This window comes from Neovison vison, chromosome 9 (genome assembly GCF_020171115.1).
Source record: "Neovison vison isolate M4711 chromosome 9, ASM_NN_V1, whole genome shotgun sequence".
Lineage (NCBI taxonomy): Eukaryota > Metazoa > Chordata > Mammalia > Carnivora > Mustelidae > Neogale > Neogale vison.
Genome location: NC_058099.1, coordinates 50,109,213 through 50,130,162, shown reverse-complemented (window position 1 = coordinate 50,130,162; position 20,950 = coordinate 50,109,213). Strand labels below are relative to the sequence as shown.

The 20,950-nt window shown below is 39.0% G+C and overlaps 1 protein-coding gene across 1 annotated transcript in view; it reads left to right on the top strand.

Moving 5' to 3' along the window:
* The window catches only part of ADAMTSL1 (ADAMTS like 1), a 390,585-nt gene that overhangs the window by 55,449 nt on the left and 314,186 nt on the right, over window positions 1–20,950 (top strand). Inside the window, exon 4 of the mRNA XM_044265608.1 lies at window positions 1,815–1,860. Within this exon, the coding sequence (XP_044121543.1) occupies window positions 1,815–1,860 (46 nt within the window). The remainder of the gene's footprint in view (window positions 1–1,814; window positions 1,861–20,950) is intronic.

Here is a 20,950-nt window from a genome sequence, read left to right as displayed (position 1 = left end):
TCAGATGCTATTCTATTTTTGATAACATCCCCAAGACCTAATACATACTATTTAGCTTTTCCTACACTGAATTATAATGACATGAGTGGTTTTCTTAAGGCCAAGGACAAAATCATATTCATTCTTCTTTGTATTCTCAGAAGTAAATGCATTGCCCAGCACATAGTAGCTCAGTGAACGTTTGCTGGATAAACAAGTAAATTAGGTAGTGGTGAATCCTTTTGATGATGAGTGTAAGCTCTGAAGCTGAATGGCTTGCCTTCAAATCTCAGCTCTACTACTTAATACTTGTGAGATTTGGGCAAGTTACTTAACGTTCCTAAGCTTCAGTTTTCTCATCTGTAAAATAGGTATAATAATAGTGCCCTATTTCCCAGGGTTCTTGAAAGGATTAAATAAATTAATACATACAACAAACTTAGAAATGTACTTGGGATTTCATAACTATCGGTTATTAGTATAATCATTCTCTCAGCATTTTATAACATATTTTTACTTGTTTTGTAAAAAAGTATGATTTATTTTACAAAGAGCAGAGTACTGCTATCCTTGTTTTTAAGTGTCACCTTTGAATATTTAATAAAAAATTGGTTTGGTTCATAGAAATTGAGTAAAATGAACCTCCCATGTAATGATGATAGGAGTACGGAATGATACAACTTTTACGGAATGCAATTTGGCAATATTTATGAAAAGCCTTATAAAAGCTCATTCCCTTTACTTCAGTATTTCCCCCTCTAGAAATTTATCTATCCTACCAGCCATAGTCAGAAACTTAGATAAAACATACACATGGACATAATTTATCACACTATCATTTATCAAACCGCTAATTGGACAAGTCATGGAAGAATGCTTACACAAATTATGTTATCTCATTTAACGGAATATTATGTAGCTCTCAAAGCTGTGTCTTTAAAGTTATTTAACAGTGTGGGAAAATGCTTCCAAAAATTTTGAAGTGGAAAAATCAAACTACAAAGTGGCATAGGTGATGTGATTTCCTCCGCACTGAGAAGAAATCAATAAAATCAAAATAATAGGGATTATCCTTAGATGAAGCAATTCTGGGAGATTCTGTTTTTGTAAACTTTCTTTCCCAAAACCTCTACAATGACTGTGTATTTTAGAAGTAAAAATAATTCTTTAAAAACTATGAGATTTCATGTCCTTATATGTGTAATTTTAAGACATGTTTATCAAGTCCCGTTCTTACCATATTCCAGACATACATTTGTTCAGTGAAACATCTCTTCAGTCTTATGCCAGCAATAATTAGGAAGGCAGGATTCATTTTCAGTAAACCTTGCATTAATATTTATTTGGTTAAATAAGCACTAACTGTAAGTACTTATTTTGAAAATTTCTGGAAGCAAAATGAATGCTTAGTTTCCGCCCTCATGGAGCAATCCATTTCCACACACAACCTCTTGAGATCTGCTATTTAATATTTGATAGGAACTTTTCTAAGAACATTATTACTCAGAAGAAAAGACTCTTACTTGTATTAAGAGAAACTTGTTTTTATTTTTATTTTTTTTTAAGATTTTTTATTCATTTATTTGACAGAGAGACACAGTGAGAGAGGGAACACAAGCAGGGGGAATAGGAGAGGGAGAAGCAGGCTTCTCGCTGAGCAGGGAGCCTGATGTGGGACTCGATTCCAGGACCCTGGGATCATGACCTGAACCAAAGGCAGACGCTTAACAATTGAGCCACCCCGGCGCCCTGAGACTTGTTTTTATAAGCAAATAAATTCAACTTTGAGCCTTTCACAGGTAATAATGAATCTGTTTTTTCTTTTTGTCCCCTAGGAGCTGTGAGGGAAGAAATATCCGATACAGAACATGCAGTAATGTGGTAAGTATTGAGCTTCTGTGACTGTGATAATGTATTTTTTTTAAAGCTTTGGAATAAAATCTATTTTAAAATTCAGCAAATGCAAAGAAAATACTTAAAAGCAAACTTTTTTAAACTACAGATAATATATTTTTTTAAGAACTAAATAACGTTAAGCAGTTTCATGTAGCCTGAACAAGAAATCAGTTAGTGTTTCTGTAAGTTATTTTTCTCACCCTATAGTGATGATGCAACCTGAAAAAAAATAGGTATCTTTAATGTTCCTCAATACAAACTTTCAGCTGAAACTAACTAGACTATTTCAAAATAGGGACTCTGTTCTGTACTTCTTCTCTGCTTTCGGACTTTTCACATCTAAGTCTCTTGAGAACCAATAAGAGGAATGATAAAAAGGAAACCTACTGGGGTCTTGTGAATTAAGTATTAGTTGATCAAACTCAGATTTGACAAGTTCATTTATTCATTCAACAAATACTGTTCCATGCCAACTCTGTGTGAGGCACTACACTAGTACAAGGAAAAATAACATGTGGTCACTGTCTGGAAACATCTGTGATAAAGTAAGAGATGCAGAGAGAGAAGATAGATGTGCACTTAACCACATTCTAGCACAAAGTATGACAAATGCTCTAAGAAAGGGATAAAATTCTTTGTGGGTTAAAAATGGAGAGACATCTAAAGCGTCTTCAAGGAAAAAAGGTTTTAGATGGGGCTTAGAGGACCAGGAGGGCTGTGGCGGATCCATGAGTGTGAGGGGGTGACAGTCATCCAAGTAAAGGGGACACAAAATGTTGAAGGTGTGTTCTGCATACAAATTTGGATAGGATTGTGCCTAGCAGTATGGAAGAAAATAATGGAAAAATACATTTTGAGGTTACACCTTGAATGGATTTGAATGCTACTCTTCCAGGCTTATATTAGTTCAGTGAATGATGGGGGATCACTAGAGGCTTTAGAGCAAAAGGATGGTATTGTAGTTTCTTTCACTTCGAGAAGATTAATTCTGTAATGATAGGAGGGATGTTCTGGAACAGGAAATGATGGGGAACCAGGTGCAATCAGGTCTTAAACCAGAAGGAAATAGATGAAAGAAGATAAAAATCAAGGTCACTTTCCAAGACCTAACAAGCAATTTAAATTAGAAAGATGAGTTGAGGTGAGAATAAAGGAAACAGAGAGGTGTGTACAAATTTTGAGCTCTTGCATTGGCCCATGTCTATTAGAATAGCTCTTTCCTCACTATCTACATGATTGGCCTTTTCCTTATTCCAGTCATCTCAAATGTCACCTCCTCAGAGAGGTTTCCTTGGTCCCCTTATCTGATTGCTTGTCCCACTGCCCAAACCCATGTCTCACAGCAACCTGGCTTCCTTTGCAGCACTTTGGCTTTCTTCGTAGCACTAGTCTTTACCAAAATTTATATTCTTTGATTACTTGTCTGTTTTCTGTTTTCCTCCTTTAGAATGCAAGCTCTATGAGGATAGGAGCCTCATGTATTCCCTTGTCCCCTTGATCCCCCCATGCCTGGAACTGTTGACTCACACATATTAAGCATATGATAGAAATTTGCTGAATTTAAATGAATAGTCAGGTTTCTAAAGAATGGTGGATATCATGACCAAAACTAGGAACATTGGGAGGAGGTTTGGGAGAGGGAAATGCCAAGTTTGGTTTAAGGACCCTGTGGAGTGTGACACGCAGGCTGGACTTGTAGGTGTTCTAGTCAGCTGGGTGATGGGGATTTGATCCTGGGAAAGGGGTCAAGGCACAAGCCATAGAAACACAAATAAGATGTATACAATTTGAAGATTGGGAAGTAGAGCATGTAAAATCATAAGAGGAGAGAAGTTCTGTATTGAGATAGAAAGAAAAAGACTGCCAGGTAATCCACAAAGAGAACCATGAGAGAAGTAGCAGAAGAAATAAGAATTCCTGAAGGTGTTCAGTAGGATCAATGTTGCCGATAGGTTGAACACTGAAAAAAAGCCTGCTGGGGCAATGATTTCTATGGTGTACTAGGAACAAAAATCAAGATCACAGCGGCTAAAAAAGAATACCAATGGGAAAATGGAGTCGATGGGTATAAGCTATTCTTAGTATTCACAGAAGTATCTCATCATCTGTGGAGTCCCATAAAGGTAGGTGGGTAATTAGTCTGTTTGAAATGAGTAAACCTTGAGAGAGAAGTTGACCTAAAGGAGAGACTGATCATCTGAGGAGGTGAAGGAATAGTTCCTTCCCAAAGGAGATAGTAGGTGATAAGAAGAGGAATCTTGGTAAAGGAAAAGACCATAGGCTTCACTCTGAGAAAATAGAAGCAAACTGAGAGAGGAAGCATGAGGAACTAGAAAGACTTTGAAGAAATGTTGAGGCTGCTCGGGATACACAGTCTCAAGCTTCTCTGTAGAGTTTTCTCAGTCACATGCTGAAAGTGGAGGAGGTGAGTTGAACTTGAAGACGTAAGCAGGAAGACCCACAACAGCCTCTGGGGGAATCAAGTGGAAACTATCAAAGCAAACAGGGAATGGTTGCGTGTCAAAGAGGGGTTCAGCTGAAGCCAAAAAACTTGATCTGACAGAGAACAAGGGGAGAAGGGCGTTAGGACTTAGTCCAGTGGTACAGCGAGGCACTAGGGCAGGAATAGAGAAAAACTGGCCTTAGAGGTGACCTGCAGCCATAGTACAGATGAGACAGGCTGAGAGAGAGACCAAGATGAATGAAAGTATATATATATATTTTAACCCCCAACCAGGGAGAGCGTGCATGCAACTAGAAGGCATGATCATTGGGAGTCAGAGTTATTTTTCAGTGGAAAATTTTGCCTAGTTCATTTCTTTATTTCCACTGAGGAACTGCATAGGTTCAACTGCTAGTAGGTTAAAAAAGTTTAATCTGTAGTTCTTGAATTTCAAAAAAAAATGGCATTGACAGAGTTTTTTTTAGAAATGGTATAAAAGAATGATTAATAGAAATATACTTTAGCTCATTGGTTTTCTTCATTATCCTTTTTAATGTAGTGATAGCTTGTATATCACTACCATGATGTTATTTTTTTTTTTAACTCCCGTGATGTTATTTAAGAATCTCCATAATGTCCATTCGGGTTCTTTAGAGCTTTTAAAATAATGGAAAGAGTCCAAACTCTCCTATGCAGATGAATGCCTAAAGCATCATGAGCAGATGTCTGCCTACCCTTTCCTTAAAGCTCTTCAGAAGCAGTCTACAATTTCCTTCCTATCATTATGAGCATTCTCGTGGACAGATGGAGGCTGAGACTCTGACCTAATTTTATTTAAAACCCATTGCATTACCTGCGCCAACTCTTTATAACTTGTAGAATCAAACTGACCCTGAGTCTTATTAAGAGAATCTGAAGTTTTCAAATCATTTGAAGCTTATTATTTTTTTTTTCTGGCTTTTGGCCATGACAGAAGCAGCATTGCCAAAAAGCAAACGAAAAATCCCTTAAGAAAGAATCTTTTCATAATCACATTCCAGTTTCTCAAACTAAGAAGTTCAGGGCAATTCAGTTAAATATTCCGCTTTTAAAAATAAATACTTGTTTTGGAAAAACTCAAGGGTCTCTTGTTAGCTAAGCCTCCAGGGTCAGTCCTTAATCCCTGACAGCTTCCTGAGGCTCTTTTGACCCTCTTCTCCACAGATTCACCCTCTTTTCCTATTCTTTGTAGGTGCCACATAGGACATTTCTTTAGGTCCTTATTCTCCGAGGCTGAAGAGGAGAAAGTATCTCCTTGCTTTTCTAATTTTTCTGTGTTGCCTGAAAAACCAGTTCACGTACTTTGAAGGTTTCCTTGTTAATCACTCTTTATTGACACAGACAGTGTCAATAAAGAAAGTTCCCATGATGTTTGCCTAGTTCTTGTAGTCATGTTACCTTCTTCTTCTTTTTTTTTTTTTTAAGATTTTATTTATTTATTTGAGAGAGAGACAGCATAAGAAGGAGGAGGAGCAGAGAGAGGGAGAAACAGGCTCCCTGCTGAGCAGGTAGTTCTATGTGGGACTCTATCCTGGGATCTTAAAATCATGACCTGAACCGAAGCAAGATGCTTAACCGACTGAGCCACCCGGGCACCCCCATGCTACCTTCTACTATTTCTAGCTGTTCCAAGTAGACTATTTTAATATCTAAGGACATAGAGCATCCAACCTTTCCCCTTTCACAGTCCCTGTTCCCTTGTAGGAAAATGGCAGGGCCATCTCTCCCTAGAAGGAAAGACTAAGGTTACTATTGGGAAAAACAATAGGTGTCAACTAGCAAACCACCCAAGTGGGTCATTTAGGTCTCAGATCTTCCCTGGTACCTTTGGGTCACATCTTCGTGCTTATTCAAATTAGACCTCAAATCTGGGCCCCTTAATCTTAAGTAGGCATATTATATTGACTTTCAAAGTGTTTAGATTAATATCATGTTACTTATGAACTGTTTCTTTATCACCATCCTTAATCTTCACAAGAGTTGACATTTAGGAAACAGTGACCACAATGAGCAACGTAGCTGATGGGACTCAAGTTCTTTATCAAGGTCTTATTGCTCCACTACCACATTTTACTATTCTTAAAAAAAGAAAAATCTCTAAGACTAAAGTTGGGAAACCACATTTCTGTATCTCTTCTAGAACTCTTCTAGAGGTGAGTAGGCAGGGATTTCTGGGCTAAGAGGTCAGGAAAGATCCATGTCTGGTTTTCTCACTAGTGTATACCCAGTGTCGAAGTAGCTAACAACGGCTTCTGAAACAGTGTATCAGGGGACACAGCCACCTGACAGGGCTGCCCTGGGATATTTTAAATATTTCAAAGGAACCACAGCAACTCTTTTTTTTTTTTTTTTAATTTATTTGACAGAGATCACAATTAGGCAGAGAGGCAGGCAGAGAGAGAGGAAGGGAAGCAGGCTCCCTGCTGAGCAGAGAGCCCGACGTGGGGCTTGATCCCAGCACCCTGGGATCCTGACCTGAGCTGAAGGCAGAGGCTTTAACCCACTGAGCCACCCAGGTGCCCCACCACAGTAATTCTTGACATGTGTTGGGCACTATGCAAACTACTAGATCATGCTATGTTCCTTTCTGTAACATCTTTGCCCCACACCCAGTTCTCCTGAAGCTTTGATTAAAAACAAGGACTGACTGAGAGGGATGCCTGGGTGGCTCAGTCCATTAAGTCCCTGCCTTCAGCTCAAGTCATGAATCCAGGGTTCTGGGATCGAGCCCCACGTTGTGCTCCCTGCTCCATGGGCAGCCTGTTTCTCCCTCTCTTTCTGCCTGCTGCTCCCCCTGTCTGTGTGCTCTCTCCCCATCTCTCTCTCTGTCAAAAAAATAAATAAATAAAATCTTAAAAAAAAAAAAAAGGCAAGTACTGTGAGAAAATCAACATGGGACTAGAGATGAGGGTGGCATTGTCCAATCCAATTTCATACATTGAGAAGTTTTGCAGTACTCAACAAGTGCAGACTTAACCAAGAGTAAGTAAACCTGGTTATTTATGAATGAAATAAAAGCTAATTTTTCTTAAAAAAATATATATATATGCCCCCCCCCCAATAGCTACTAAGTCACTAAGATGCAAATACCTATTGAGTTGTTTGGACCTAAGGACTTAATCGATGGAATTGCTGAGATATGACAGGGGCTATGAACAGATGAAGCTTAGCAACCTCTATCACATGGTGGGCATTCAACACATCTGGTGAATGAATGATGAAATCCTAAATATAAAACATTTGAGTGGAGCATTTCCAAAATGATAGGAATGTTTCCAGGCTACAATGGGAAAGAGTGTTATAAAAAATGGAAATGAGGTTGGTTGAACAATTTCTGCTGTGACCCACTGTGTCCCACGCACTTTTTCTAGGCACTGGGGCATCTTAGCTACCGAGAAAGGTAAGCCCCTGCTCTCATGAACTTACTGTCTGTGAGAGAAAGCAGGTTATAAACAAATAAAGAGAAGTGTGACAATTTCAGAGTGAATAATTCTGAAGGAAATCAAGCAGGGATGGCATAAAGACTGACATGGGGGAAACTGCTGTGGGGGGGTGGGAATTAGTCAGAAAATTCTCTCTGACCTGACCTTGTGGCCCCGTTAGTACATGTGAAGGGGGAGGCATGAACTAACCCAGTTTCTTGAGGCTCTGATAGGTCAGTTTATGAGGAATGGTACCAGGTATGGTGCAGGGAAAGAGGTGCTTATCTGTGCTGAGGAGCCTGAACGTACCCCCAAGTGTCATTCTTTAAGAGGCATTTGTAACTTCTAAGGGCGATGGACATTGTTTGCAAGAGGACCAGGAGGCTGACAGGAAGGGGATTGCTCTAATCACCCCTGCCTGTGTATTTCTCTTCTCTCTTCTCCTAGTCCCCAGAGCCAGTCAGTCTCAGACTGAAAGACATGAAGGGCAGTGAAAGGTTCTCTTGACCTCAAGTAACACATTTCTTACCTGAGAAAGAAATTCTGAGGGAAAGAATGTTGATTTCTTCCTAATAAATGTTCAAAACCCTCCCCCTACTCTAGGGGACTTCCAGAGAGAGCCCGGGGCATCCAGAGTGGTCCTCCACAAGGCTGACTAGACTAGGGAGCACTGGACCTAAGAACCGTGCTTCCTGCAGGATCCAGGAAGGATATCATGATATCATGATTCCCTCCTTAATGATCCACCTAGCTAAAGAGCAGGAATTTTCCTTCTATAGTAATCTTCCCTGAGAAAGGGAGCACTCTCAATTTAAACTCTGACAGCACATGATGTCTCTCCCAAGTAACTTTATTAGGGCTTCAGTTGTAAGTTAATATGACAAAATAGCAGCCAGCCTCCACTATCCTTACACATGTACATTTAGCCTTGTAATGGCCATCTCTGAGAGGCCATCGAGATGTGTGGCTAGGAACTGAGAGCGACTTAAAGGACACACTTCATTTTTCAACCCATGGACATGAAGGACTACAAAAATAGTAATCTCTCAGTGGGCTGCCACTTAGTACTTACATGCTTTTGAAACAAAATTCTTTCATCTCTGTTTTCTTACCTGTAAAAATCCCCTTCTTACATATATCCAAAGAATGTTTGTTAATACAGTGTCTGTGGTAATTGAAAAACTGGAAACAAATAGAAGGAGGCTGGTTAAATAAACTCTGGTACGTCCATATCATGGAAACTCTACAGTCACTAAAAAACATTAAGTTGGGTCTGTCTGTACAAGCCTGTAAAGTTTTTCCAAGACATAGTAAATGTGAAGGAAGCAGGTTGTGGAGTAGTATCTTTAATATGATCTCAGTCAGTTTTTAAAAGTCTCCAGCTGAGGTTTGTCTGGTTATGTGGCATACTGTAAGGTCTTGAAGGACCGTATCAAACTGATCACAGTGATGACATTATGCAGAGAGAGGTTTTGAGTAACTTAAGAAGGACTTTCCTTTTTTTATTCTGTATACCTTTGTAGTACTTTAGGTCTTTTACAATGAACACATGTATTCTTCTCTTACAGGTATAAGTTTAAAAATATAGAAAAGAAAATGAGGTCAGGGCAAAGTAGTCTGAAAGTCATGGAATATATAAATTTAGTTTTTAAACTTTGGGGGAAAAAATTCACAGTTTTTCTGAGGGTTACGTGTGGAAACCTCTAAAACGCACTGAGCATGCTCATAATGTTGACTCTGCCCTCCCTCAGTCTCCTTGTTCACTTCCCCCTTTCTGCGGCAAAGTACTCTTTCCAGGAGAATACCCTATTTATAAAAGTGAAAATTAGGTCACTCTAAATTCCTGAGGTCGGCTTCACTGTGTGATATCATGGAGAACTTTTCTTCATCATTTTACCAAATAAACAGGCTCCAGGTAGCCTGGAACAAGAATATTAGTCCTCATCTCCGGCAGAAGTGCAGGCTTATAATGCCCCTTCCTGTGGATGAAGTATAGGAAAACGGACTTTTAAAAAGATTTATTTATTTATTTGAGAGAGAGAGAGAGAGAGAGAGAGCACAGATGCATGCATAGGGGGAGGGGCAGAAGGTGAGAGAGACTCTCTGCTGAAGAGGGAGCCCCACCCAGGGCTCTGTCTCAGGACCCTGAGATCTCAACCTGAGCTGAAATCGAGAGTCTGATGCTTAATTGACTGAGCCATGCAGCTGCCCTAGAAAACAAGACTGTCTATGCAGTGCCCACTCCATAGGCTGAACAATTATGTCTCTGGCAGCTTTATCACTTGTCTGGTCTTTGGCCAGACAAATGCTTGGTTGGAATTGCTGTATATTCTCAAAAACATATCCCAGCAGACTAATCAATATCCACCCCCCAACGAGTCTAACTTCCCACAAAGCTAGAATGAATATAGGATGGTGACTTAACTACTTGTAGGGCTTTATGGTTTGTGTGTGTGTGTGTGTTTCCTTTCACCATTGGGAATCACTATTGCTGAGACAAAAGGATGTTCTTTAGGGAACACATTTTCAGGGACATCTTGATTTTCCTTACATGGATCATTATTTCTATTTGTGCTGAAATTAGTAACAAAGGAAAATAATAAAAATAATAAAATGTAATATTAATAATATTAATAAAATATTAATATTAAATTAAAATAATAATAATATAATAAAAAGGAGGTAAGTAGTGATAAGGGACTTGTATTGTTTCCCTGCGGACAGAGTTCCTGTCCAACCTCTGTCAGCATTAGCGCTAAGCAAGTTTGAGCAGCCAGCTAATGAATTCATCTCTAAAGCACAAGGATACAGTATGCCATGTGGATAACTAGAGGTTGATTTGGGTTCAGAACACATCATTTCTCTTTCAGTAGTTCAATGCTGAGCCTTTAGAATTAAATGGTTGAAGATATCTGCAGCAATTACTCCAGGAAAAAAAATAAAAAGCCCTCATACTTTATGACGAACTGTTTTATCATTTGTGGCATAAAGAAATAAACATTTTTTTAATGATTCACAGATTCCTTCATTTGGTGGATCTGGTGGATATAGATCTCTCTGCAGTGCTTGCTGCCAGGCAGCCAGCCAAGTTTTTTGGGGATTTTTCCCTCCCCAGCGGGTTGGGCCCTTCTGCTTTTCTTCTCCCCTAGGCCTTCTTTTGACTGCTGCACACATTTCTTTTCTTTTTAATGCTTTTCCTGACATGTCTTTATCGGACCCCTCCGAAGTCTCTCTCTACTTTTCCTTTCTCCTTAAAGTGTTCTCTTAATGTGTTTCTTAGCCTCTGCCTCAACTTTTTACTCTCTGGAAGGGGGGTGACATGAACATGACTCCATGGGGAGAACACGGGCTGGGCAGCTCATCATTGCTCACTCTGTGGTTGGGCAAGTTCTTTGGACTTTGACTCACAGTCCCAGTTTTCTCAGTCATGAAGTGGCAACAAGAGGCGTGTTCACTTCCCACCACTCCTGTACAAAAATCCGTGCAGTGGTGTGACCGCATGGGAGACACACAATGAATTCTTGATCCTTCTACCACCTTCTGTTGGCGAAGACAGGTAAGGAATGGTCTTCCCAAAGAGCTAAGTTCCTCAGCTGGGGATGATCTTGCCCTCATCCCTAACTTAAGATAATATGAAGATTTCCAAATCGTTGGGGAAAATACAAAAGGAAATATATTGTTATGACTAATTTCTGCTGTTGACATCCTTCTGGTGTACTTAAAGGCTGTAGGGGAGTTAACCCCCTCAGCTGGTCACAGTTAGTTCATTCTAAGCCAGCAACATCCCACAGAGACTGTCAGAGGGAACATTGACAACACTTGTAAATAGCCTTTGAGTGACACGAGCTGGCCTCCCTGAAGTCACATGTTCTAGTTCACACGTGTTCTGCTAGATGATAAGAACACAGAGTGCCTCACGTAACAGCCACGCTCTTTTCCTGTGACTGGATAGCTAACTGTCAAGCAACCGCTTTCTTAAGGCTGTTAAGATGGACAGGAATTCGTACTTGGTCCACCAACCCAGAATTTGTTTTCTTCAATAGTCATGATCATTTGCTATATTGAAACTCTCTGAGGAAAAAAGTCAGCTAGACCTTTTGCAAGTGTGTGTCTTGTTGTTAATGGTCCAGTACTGGCTTGATTGATTTTTGAAGGGAAGAAAAACCCTTTCATCGATTCACCTGATGCAGAGGTTTGAAGGATTGTCTACCATTTCCTAGAGTGTTGGGATTTATCAGACTAGGAAAAGCCGGTGTGAGTGCCTCTCCCAGCTAGCTCCAGGACCACAGGCAAGCATTTTTCTCCTCTCTGCGCAGGAATCTCTGTTGAAAATGACTAGAACACTGATCATATGCCTCAAAGGGATCCTGGCAAAGTCATAGATCTATAGAAGAGAAGGATTAGAAAGGAACTCCTTTGTTTTGGTTATCTGCTCAGGGCCAGGCCGAGTGCTAGTGACTAATTCATTTAATTCTCATATCACCTTGAGAGTTATTACTTTGATTTTACAGATTAACCTATCTGGACCTTTAAAGAGATAAAATACTTTATCTAGTGGTTCCACTGGTGCTGCTAGGTTTCTATAAGGTCAAAATCCATGTTCTTCTCAGCACAATGAAAAAGGGTATATTAAGGATAGAGACTGACTCATTTAGCAAATAACAAAACTACCACACCCAACGGTTAAGACTCAAGCATCTTTACAACATATGCTTTTTTTTTAGAAGAAGAGATATTCAATTAAGTTTACTGTAGCAATTACAGTTCTTGAAGTCGAAGTACAGGAACTGCTGAGAATTTTAAATGTGCAGCTCAAGTGCAACCGAAGAGGCAAATTCAGGTATCTTGCTGAAAACATCCCCAATTCCCTCTCCTTTGAGCTTCTCCTGTCAAGAGGCTATAAATTTACTGAGTCAATACTTCTCAAAACCTACTCTCTCAAGTCCCAGTTTCTGAATTACACAAAATGCATGCTGGCCTCTGGTGACCCAGAGAGAAGCTCAAAGCGGGGATTTGACAGTGACTTTGAAAGAAATTACTACTGCGGTTCTTCCCTTGGCAGAGTGCCTTGTGGAATGAAACGAAACAAGCTGCGATGCATAGGTTGCTAACGTGCAAATACTTGTCTGTGCTCAGCCTGCTTTCCATGAGACTCGAAATGATAAGCAACACCAACTCTTCCAATTAACACCAAGATGTGTTGAAACTCAGGCACCATCAATTCCTACACTTTTTCCTCTGAGAGATCATTCCCAGACCTTTGTGCTGAGCTTCTGAGTGAAGGCCGTTATTCAATTAGCCCACTTTCCTACTGTATTGTGCTTCTACGAATCTTTTCTTCGTATGCTTTTCTCTGCATTTTAAGCATCCTCCTGCTTTTTAGAGGAAACTGTGGAGCTTATAGAGGCTATCTTGGAGGTTTGGCTGTATTTTTTTTTTTCATTATAATCTCATGATGAGCAAAGCTACACATGGCTCTTAGGGTGCGTTTAACTTAGGCTTCAAATTCTGTTTGGAGTCCCGAGTGAAATATGGTCATCACAGAAGGATGGGGAAGTGAAGCATCATTTAGGTGCCTTTGCCTTCAAATCTTTGCCCAACAAATGTCCTTCAGAGCTCATTTGACCTATAATGTACCATTCTCCTTCTCCCAAGCAGTATATTCATTACAAAAACTCCTGCCCTCCACAAACAAAAGATTTTAAATGATGTATCACTACGTTTCACAAAGTGGAATTTATAACTTTTTAATTTTTCTTTTTCCTCCTTCAAAATACTGCTGGGAATTTTTTACTTGGAATGCTTATAGTTCCTGAAATGCAACTTGGACAAAACTCTCAATCCTTCTAGAACTGGAGTTTGGAAAACAATTTTCAGACAACTTTCTATGGAGCCACCTTGACCTCCTTGCTGGGTGGTGAAGGTTAAGCAGCCAGATTTCTATGAACATCACCCCTACTGCCTTCCCATCACCTCTGCTCTTACATGAGATTTTTTGGGGCGGGGGAGTGGAGGGTTGTGGAAATATCTCTGCAACAAAACAAGAGTATGAAACCCCCTGCTTTATAATAGTCCTTCTAAAAGGTCTTCTAGTTTCTGATTATTTCTAGGGAAGAACTGTGTCCATCTTATATATATTTATGTGCAAGGCTAATAGCAAGAGTGTTTCTTATAAGCTGATGTGTACTTTCCTATGACTTTCATTCAACTTTATTGACTCTGTGCATGCCATTATGCTAGGAGCAAATGACAACAAAAAGATTTGTTCAAGATTGTCTACTCTTAAATGTTTTGAAACTGAAGCCGGGAAGACAGGAAAGCCAAAAATACACATATTTACAATTCCATGCAGAAAAAGATGTGAAAGAAAAGTGTAAGGAAAGAACTAAGAGAATTTCAGATCAATCTGGTATTCCCTCTGTTTCCAAACAGGCAGTAGTGTCAATAGTGTCAACGATAAAACCAATGACACAGCCAAGTTCAAAAGCAAGAGTAAAAGGTCCATGTAACAAAAATGGAGCATACGAACAAGATGGCAAGCGGTGCTGATGGTCACAGGCTTTTGGGATCCATAACTAGAAGTAAGCAATGATTAGCCCCTTCCAAGGGATAACCAGGGCTAAATTTACTTGAACAGGAGAAGGAGCCCCTAAGCCAGGTAGAGAACTTCATGTCAGAAGCCTGGATGTGCTCTTCGTGTAGACAGTAGTAGCTGAAGTTTGGTTTGGTTTGGTTTGAAATGATGACGTTTTGCCTGTAGTGAGAGCTTTATCTGAAACAGCTTTTGCCTGTAGTGAGAGCTTTATCGGAAACAGTGAAATCCAGAGGCTGTTTGGCATCATGGACTGAAACTACCAAAGGACACTTGGGCTCATGATTGGGTTTGCAATTTCCTCATTATGGATTAAAACCCCAACTTTCAGGGGTGCTGCAGTGGCTCAGATTGTTAAGCGTCTGTCTTGGGCTCAGGTCATGATCTCCAGGTCCTGGGATCAAGCCCCACAAGCTCCCAACTCAGTGGGGAGTCTGCTTCTCCCTCTTCCACTGCAGCAATTACAGCAATTACTCCTGTGCGCGCTCTCTCTCTTTCTCTATCTCTCAAGTGAATAAATAAAAAATGCTTTTTAAAAAATAAAGTAAAATAAATAAAACTCAAAATTTCAGCCTGATAATCTGATTCTGAACTGGGAGCTGTATGAACCACATGGAGATGATCACAAAACTTTTAGGGCAGTTGGAGACAAAGAGGAAAAACAGGAGAAGCAAACCCTTTCCATTGAAACTAATTCTACAAATATTTCAAATTTCCAAAATTTCAAAATTTCAAAAAATTTCCAATAAATAACTATATCAAGAAAACGAACAAAATTAATATTCACCCCAGATAAAATTTGACAAATGAAACAGTTTTATTAAGACTTTAAAGTTGATACAGTCAGGGGCGCCTGGGTGGCTCAGTGGGTTAAAGCCTCTAGCTTCGGCTCAGATCATGATCCCAGGGTCCTCGGATCGAGCCCCACATCGGGCTCTCTGCTCTGCAGGGAGCCTGCTTCCTCCTCTCTCTCTTTCTCTGCTTGCCTCTCTGCCTACTTGTGATCTCTGTCTGTCAAATAAATAAATAAAATCTTTAAAAAAAAAAAAGTTGATACAGTCAATCCTGATTATTTGTGGATTCCAATAATCATGAATTCACCATTTCTCTAGAAATTTGTCCCTGGCCATTTGCAGACATGTGCAGAGTGGCAAAAAATTTCAGTTGTCCAGCCAGCACATTCCCAGCTCAGGTGGTGCCTTCTTGTTTCAGCTCTTCTACTATAAGCAAGTGTCTTTTTCACAATTTATGTAATGCAAATTTTTTACATTTTTCTGTTTTTTAATGGTGATTTTTAAAGTGCTCCCCAAGCATAGTGCTGAAGTGCTATCTGGTATTTCTAAGCACAAGGCGGCGGCGATGTGCCTCATGGAGAAAATGTGTGTTACATAAGCTTTGTTCAGGCATGAATTATAATGTTCTTGGCTGTGAGTTCAATGTTAATGTATCAATAGATATTAAATAAGGTGTCTTTAAACAGAAACACACATAAAACAAGATTATATATTGGTTGGTTGGCCAACGTATGAGCAGAGACTCATTGGGACTGTGAGCAATGATAGTATTTTCAAATTCAGTGTTTATGGTGACTTAATAGAAAATAACCACCATGAATAATGAGAATTGACTGCATGTGTTTAAAAGAAACACATTGGGGAAAAAAAAAACTATTGAAAATAAACAGTAAACAAGGGGGAAACCAGGCAAAGATGAAGTAATATATTGATGAACAAAGAAAATAAACTATTAGAAATTGTACAATAAAAGAATATTGTAACTGAAACAAAAATCTCATTAAATGAGATGAATTCCCGACCGGACACAAAGAGAGAACTAGTGAATTTGAAGATAACAATTAGAAATTTACCCAAAATACAGCTCAAACTTCCAGGTACCTGATACGACAGAGCCTTTAAGAGATAGAGAACAAATAAAATGTTCACTCTCTATGTACATGTAAGAGGAACTTTCAAAGAAGAGAATGGGGGACATGACTTTTCAAATATTCCAGAAGGGAATTCTGAGGACCAGAGTCCTCAGACTAGAGTTGTGGCTGAAGAGAAAAAATAAAATACAGACCTACACATATCATAGTCTTCGACATCAGAAGAATAGTCTGACGTGAAAGAAAAGGGGAAAATACTAAAAGCTACCAGAGGAACAACCAATAACCCATAAAGGAATGAAAATTAGACTAAAGGCAGACACTTCTCCATCACTAGAGTCTAGAAGACAATGAGTGTGAATGGAAAAGTGCTACTGGAAAAGAAGTATCAGCTATCAATAAATGCTATAGGCAAAACCCAAAACGTGTTCTGATATACAAAGACAAGAGATTTCATTACTCACAGATTTTCACTAAAATAATTATTACAGGATGAGTTTCAGAGAGAAAAAGGTAGACTCTAAGAAACCATACAGGCATACAAAAAAACAATGATGAGCCTACAGGGGTGTGAGAGCGTGTCCGTGTATGCATGTATGTTTCGTTACTAATATTCCTAGTTCTCCATTCCTAATTAGCATATGAGAGTATGGAACTTTTCTAACCAAGTTAGACAATACCATATAAATGAGGAGCATTGGCCACTGAAATATGAATTGAAATGATATATATTATTTTCAGGGGGAAACAATCAAGGTCAGTTTCATAATGGCCACACTCTTCTGCCTTGTAGTAGTGACCAAGGAGACCCTGTGTTCCAAAACCTCGCTTCTCACAGGTGGTTTGGGAACCAGCAGCATTAGCATCATCTGGGCTCACATGAGAACTGGAAGAGTCTTGGGTTCCATCCAGGTCTGCAAATCAGAATCATCCTTGTAAGGAGATCCCTCAGATGACACGTCTGTGCTTTAAAGTTTGGGAAGCACTGTTCTATCCATTAATATGTCCTCTCCCAATATGAGTCACAGAGTTACCCCCCAAATACCCACAGTTACAGCTGCTGTGCAGAGTCAGAGGTTCTATGAGTGTGAGATGAATCTTTACTGAATTAAGCCGAGTCGATTTTGGATAGTCTGCATTTTCAAAATCACCTAACGGGGGGCACCTGGGTGGCTCAGTCAGTTAACCATTATCCTTTGGCTCAGGTCATGATCTCAGGGTCCTGGGATCAAGCCCCCAGTCAGGCTCCTTGCTCAGTGGGGAATTGCTTGAGATTCCTTCTCTCCCTTTGCTGCCCTCTACCCCCAGCAGTCATGTGCTCACTCGCTCTTGAGCTCTCAAATAAATAGAATCTTCAAAAAAAAAAAAAAAAATCACCCAACCTATGCTGACAGCTGTAGTTAAGGTGGTGGTAGACAGAAGGGTCCCCCAAATATACCCATGCCTTAATCCCCATAACTTGAGAATATATGTCTCATTGCATATCAAAAGGATTTTACCAAAGTAATTAAGGTTGCAGACCTTAAGACAGGAAGAGTGGCCTGAATTATCCAGGTGGGTCTAACCTAGTCATGTGACACCTTAATAGCAAAGAATTTACAGCAGCTGGAGGCAGAAAAGATATGACAGAAGAAGTCAGAGAGACCACAGCATAGGAAGGCTTTTAAACACTGTGACTGGCTCTGAAGCAGAGGGGGCCCTGCTCAAGGACCAGAGAGAGAAACCTCGAGGAGCCTGTTGGCCTCTAGCTGACATCTAGCATGGAAAGAGGGACCTCTGTCCTACAACTGCAAAGAATTGAATTTGGCCAAAAACCCAAATGAACTTAGAGGTGGATTCATCTCCTGGCTCCAGAAAGCAACTTAGCCTTTCCAACACCTCGCTTTGGCCTCAAGAGAGAAAACTGTAAGTAAGCCAGGGACCCGGTCAGCAACACTCTACCTGGATTTCTGTCTTCCAGAGTTGTGAGATAATTAATCTGCGTTTATGGTAATGGTTAAGGGAGCAACAGAACAAATGAAGTCATGGGGCACCAGGGTGGCCGAATTGGTTGAGCATGTGCCTTTGGCTCAAGTTATGATCTTGGGGTCCTGAGACTGATGTTGGGCTCCCTATTCGGCGGGGAATCTGCTTGTCTCTCTTCCCACGGCTCCTCCCCCCAATCACTTGTGCTCGCTCGCTCTCAAATAAATAAATAAAATATTTTAAAAAAAAGAAATAAATTGAATACAGTCAGTAAACCAATGGTTGAACACAACTTTTTTTCAATTAATATTTGTATATTAACAGCATTGTGGTGTTTAGTAGATATTAAGATCTTTGCAGTATTTGAGAAGAGGATGGAAACACCAAATACAGTGAGATTTTTACAAAATTCAAGTTGGTTATCAAAAATTTTAAAGTACCCATTTAAAGAATGGAAATGCAATCTATAATTTCCAAACTAGCAGAAGAAATACTAGAAAACAAAGAGAATCTTGCCAACTTAATAGAAGTTCAGGAAGAAGGAAAAAAATAGCAAAGAAAAACCAGAGTAAACAGAAAATACAAAACAAGGTAGTGGTTGCTCAAACTTAACAAAGCAATTCCACAGTTTTTTTCAGTGATTGTTTCTATTCTCAGCTCCACACGAATTACATATATTCTCTTGATTCCATATCCTTGCCAATGCTTGATATTATATGACTTTAAATTGTCTAATCTTGTGGGTATATTCCTGGAATATACCCAACTTGGTCACATATATTATACTTTTTGTATGTCTGGTTTGGGTTTCCTAATGTTTTATTCAGGTCTTTTGCATGGATGTTTATGAGTAATTTTCTTTCATATACAATCCTTACCTGATAATCCTTACCCATTTTGATAAAATGGGAAGTGTTCCTTCTTTTTCTAGTCTTTGGAAGAATTTATTTCAGATTGTGATTGTCTGATCCTTTCATGTCTAGTAGACTTTGCTTGTAAAGTCATGAGCAAGGTTTTTTTCTTTGTGAGAAGATTTTTAATTACTGATTGAATTTCTTTAAAGCCTATATGAAGTAGAGCGTGGTAGCAAAAAGAATGAAATTTGGGGCCACACTCTTTGTGTTCAGTCTCAATGTTGACTTACTAACTGTGTAAAAGTCATTTAACCTCATGGTGCCTCGGTTGTCCCAGCTGTAAAATAGGACACGTAGTCGTGTCATGAGGACTAAGTGAGTTGATATAGGTAACCCACGTAGGACAGCACTAAATTCATAGTAAATGCTACGTAAATGCTTATTTTTATTTTCGTTATTTCTGTTTCTTCTTGAGTATTTTTTTTCCTTTTGAACAGATTTTGCCTAAGACTAAATTTTCATATGTTATGGGCATGAAGCTGGTCATGCTTTTCTGATACTATCTTTTATATCTGTGTTCTTTTTGTGTCCATTAATTGTGTTTGGGATTTGTTTTTTTTTTTTTTCATCTTACCGTTTAATAACATTTTCAGAAATTCATCTACTTTATTAGTCTTTTCAATGGCCAAACTTCAGCTTTCTTGAGTCTATAGTTTCTGTATTTTCCGTTTCATTGATCTTTGTATTATTTGCATTTGTATTATTTATATTTCATCTGCTTTCTTTGGATTTTTTTATTGTACTTTCCCTAATTTTTTAGGTTTGATGCTCAGTGTATTAAGTTTCAGACTATCTTGTTTCCCCATATAAATGTTCAACCAAATACTGCTTTGGTTGCTTCCCATAGTGCAATAAAGAGAATTTCATTACTCAGTTCTATGTATTTATAATTTGAAGCAAAAGTCATGGAAATTTGGCAGTTATTTACTAGTCTACTAACTCCCAAATATATGGAGGGTTTCAAATAATCTTTATTGGTCTCTAACAGTTATAATGTAATTTTGTTAAAAGTGATTTTTTAAACTCAATTTCTTTGAAGTTTGTCAATATTTTCTTTATGGCCTCATATCCACGTGTTGTTGGAGAAAACACGCAATCCCTGATCTAGAGGCGTAAGCTTCTATATATGAGTATATCAAACATTTTAAATGTGCTTTTCAAATCTCTTACTTCAATGATTTTTTTAACCTGCTGGAGAGAAGGATTTTTGAAGTGTTCTACTTTGTTGATTAATTTGCCAATTTCGCCTTGTGATCTCTTTGAATTCTTTTGAACATGTCCTATTAATAGATATGCATTCTAAAAAGGTTTTATCATCCTGGGGAATTTTACCTTTATTCATAATGTAGTGACCGTATTTATCAGTAGTAGTGCTTTTTGCCTCAAAATCTGTTTTGTCTGATATTATTATAGCTAGTCTACATTTCATTATGTTAGATTTATCTCATATATCATTTTCATTCTTTTACTTTCAATATATCTCTAAGTTTGAGTATCTTGTGTAACTTTACACAAGATTTGTGTAACAGATTAAATTGTAATCTGGACATCTTTGCTTTCTTCACTCTTAGCATTTACTATGATTAATGATAAAATCGGAATTGTGTCTACCAGCAGGTTTTGGGATCTCTAGTTCCTACCTCAACATTTCTTTTTTTTTTTATTTTTAAAGATTTTATTTATTTATTTGACAGACAGAGGTCACAAGTAGGCAGAGAGGCAGGCAGAGAGAGGGTGGGGGAAGCAGGCTTCCTGCTGAGCTTAGATTCCCTATGTGGGGCTCGATCCCAGGACCCTGAGATCATGACCTGAGCC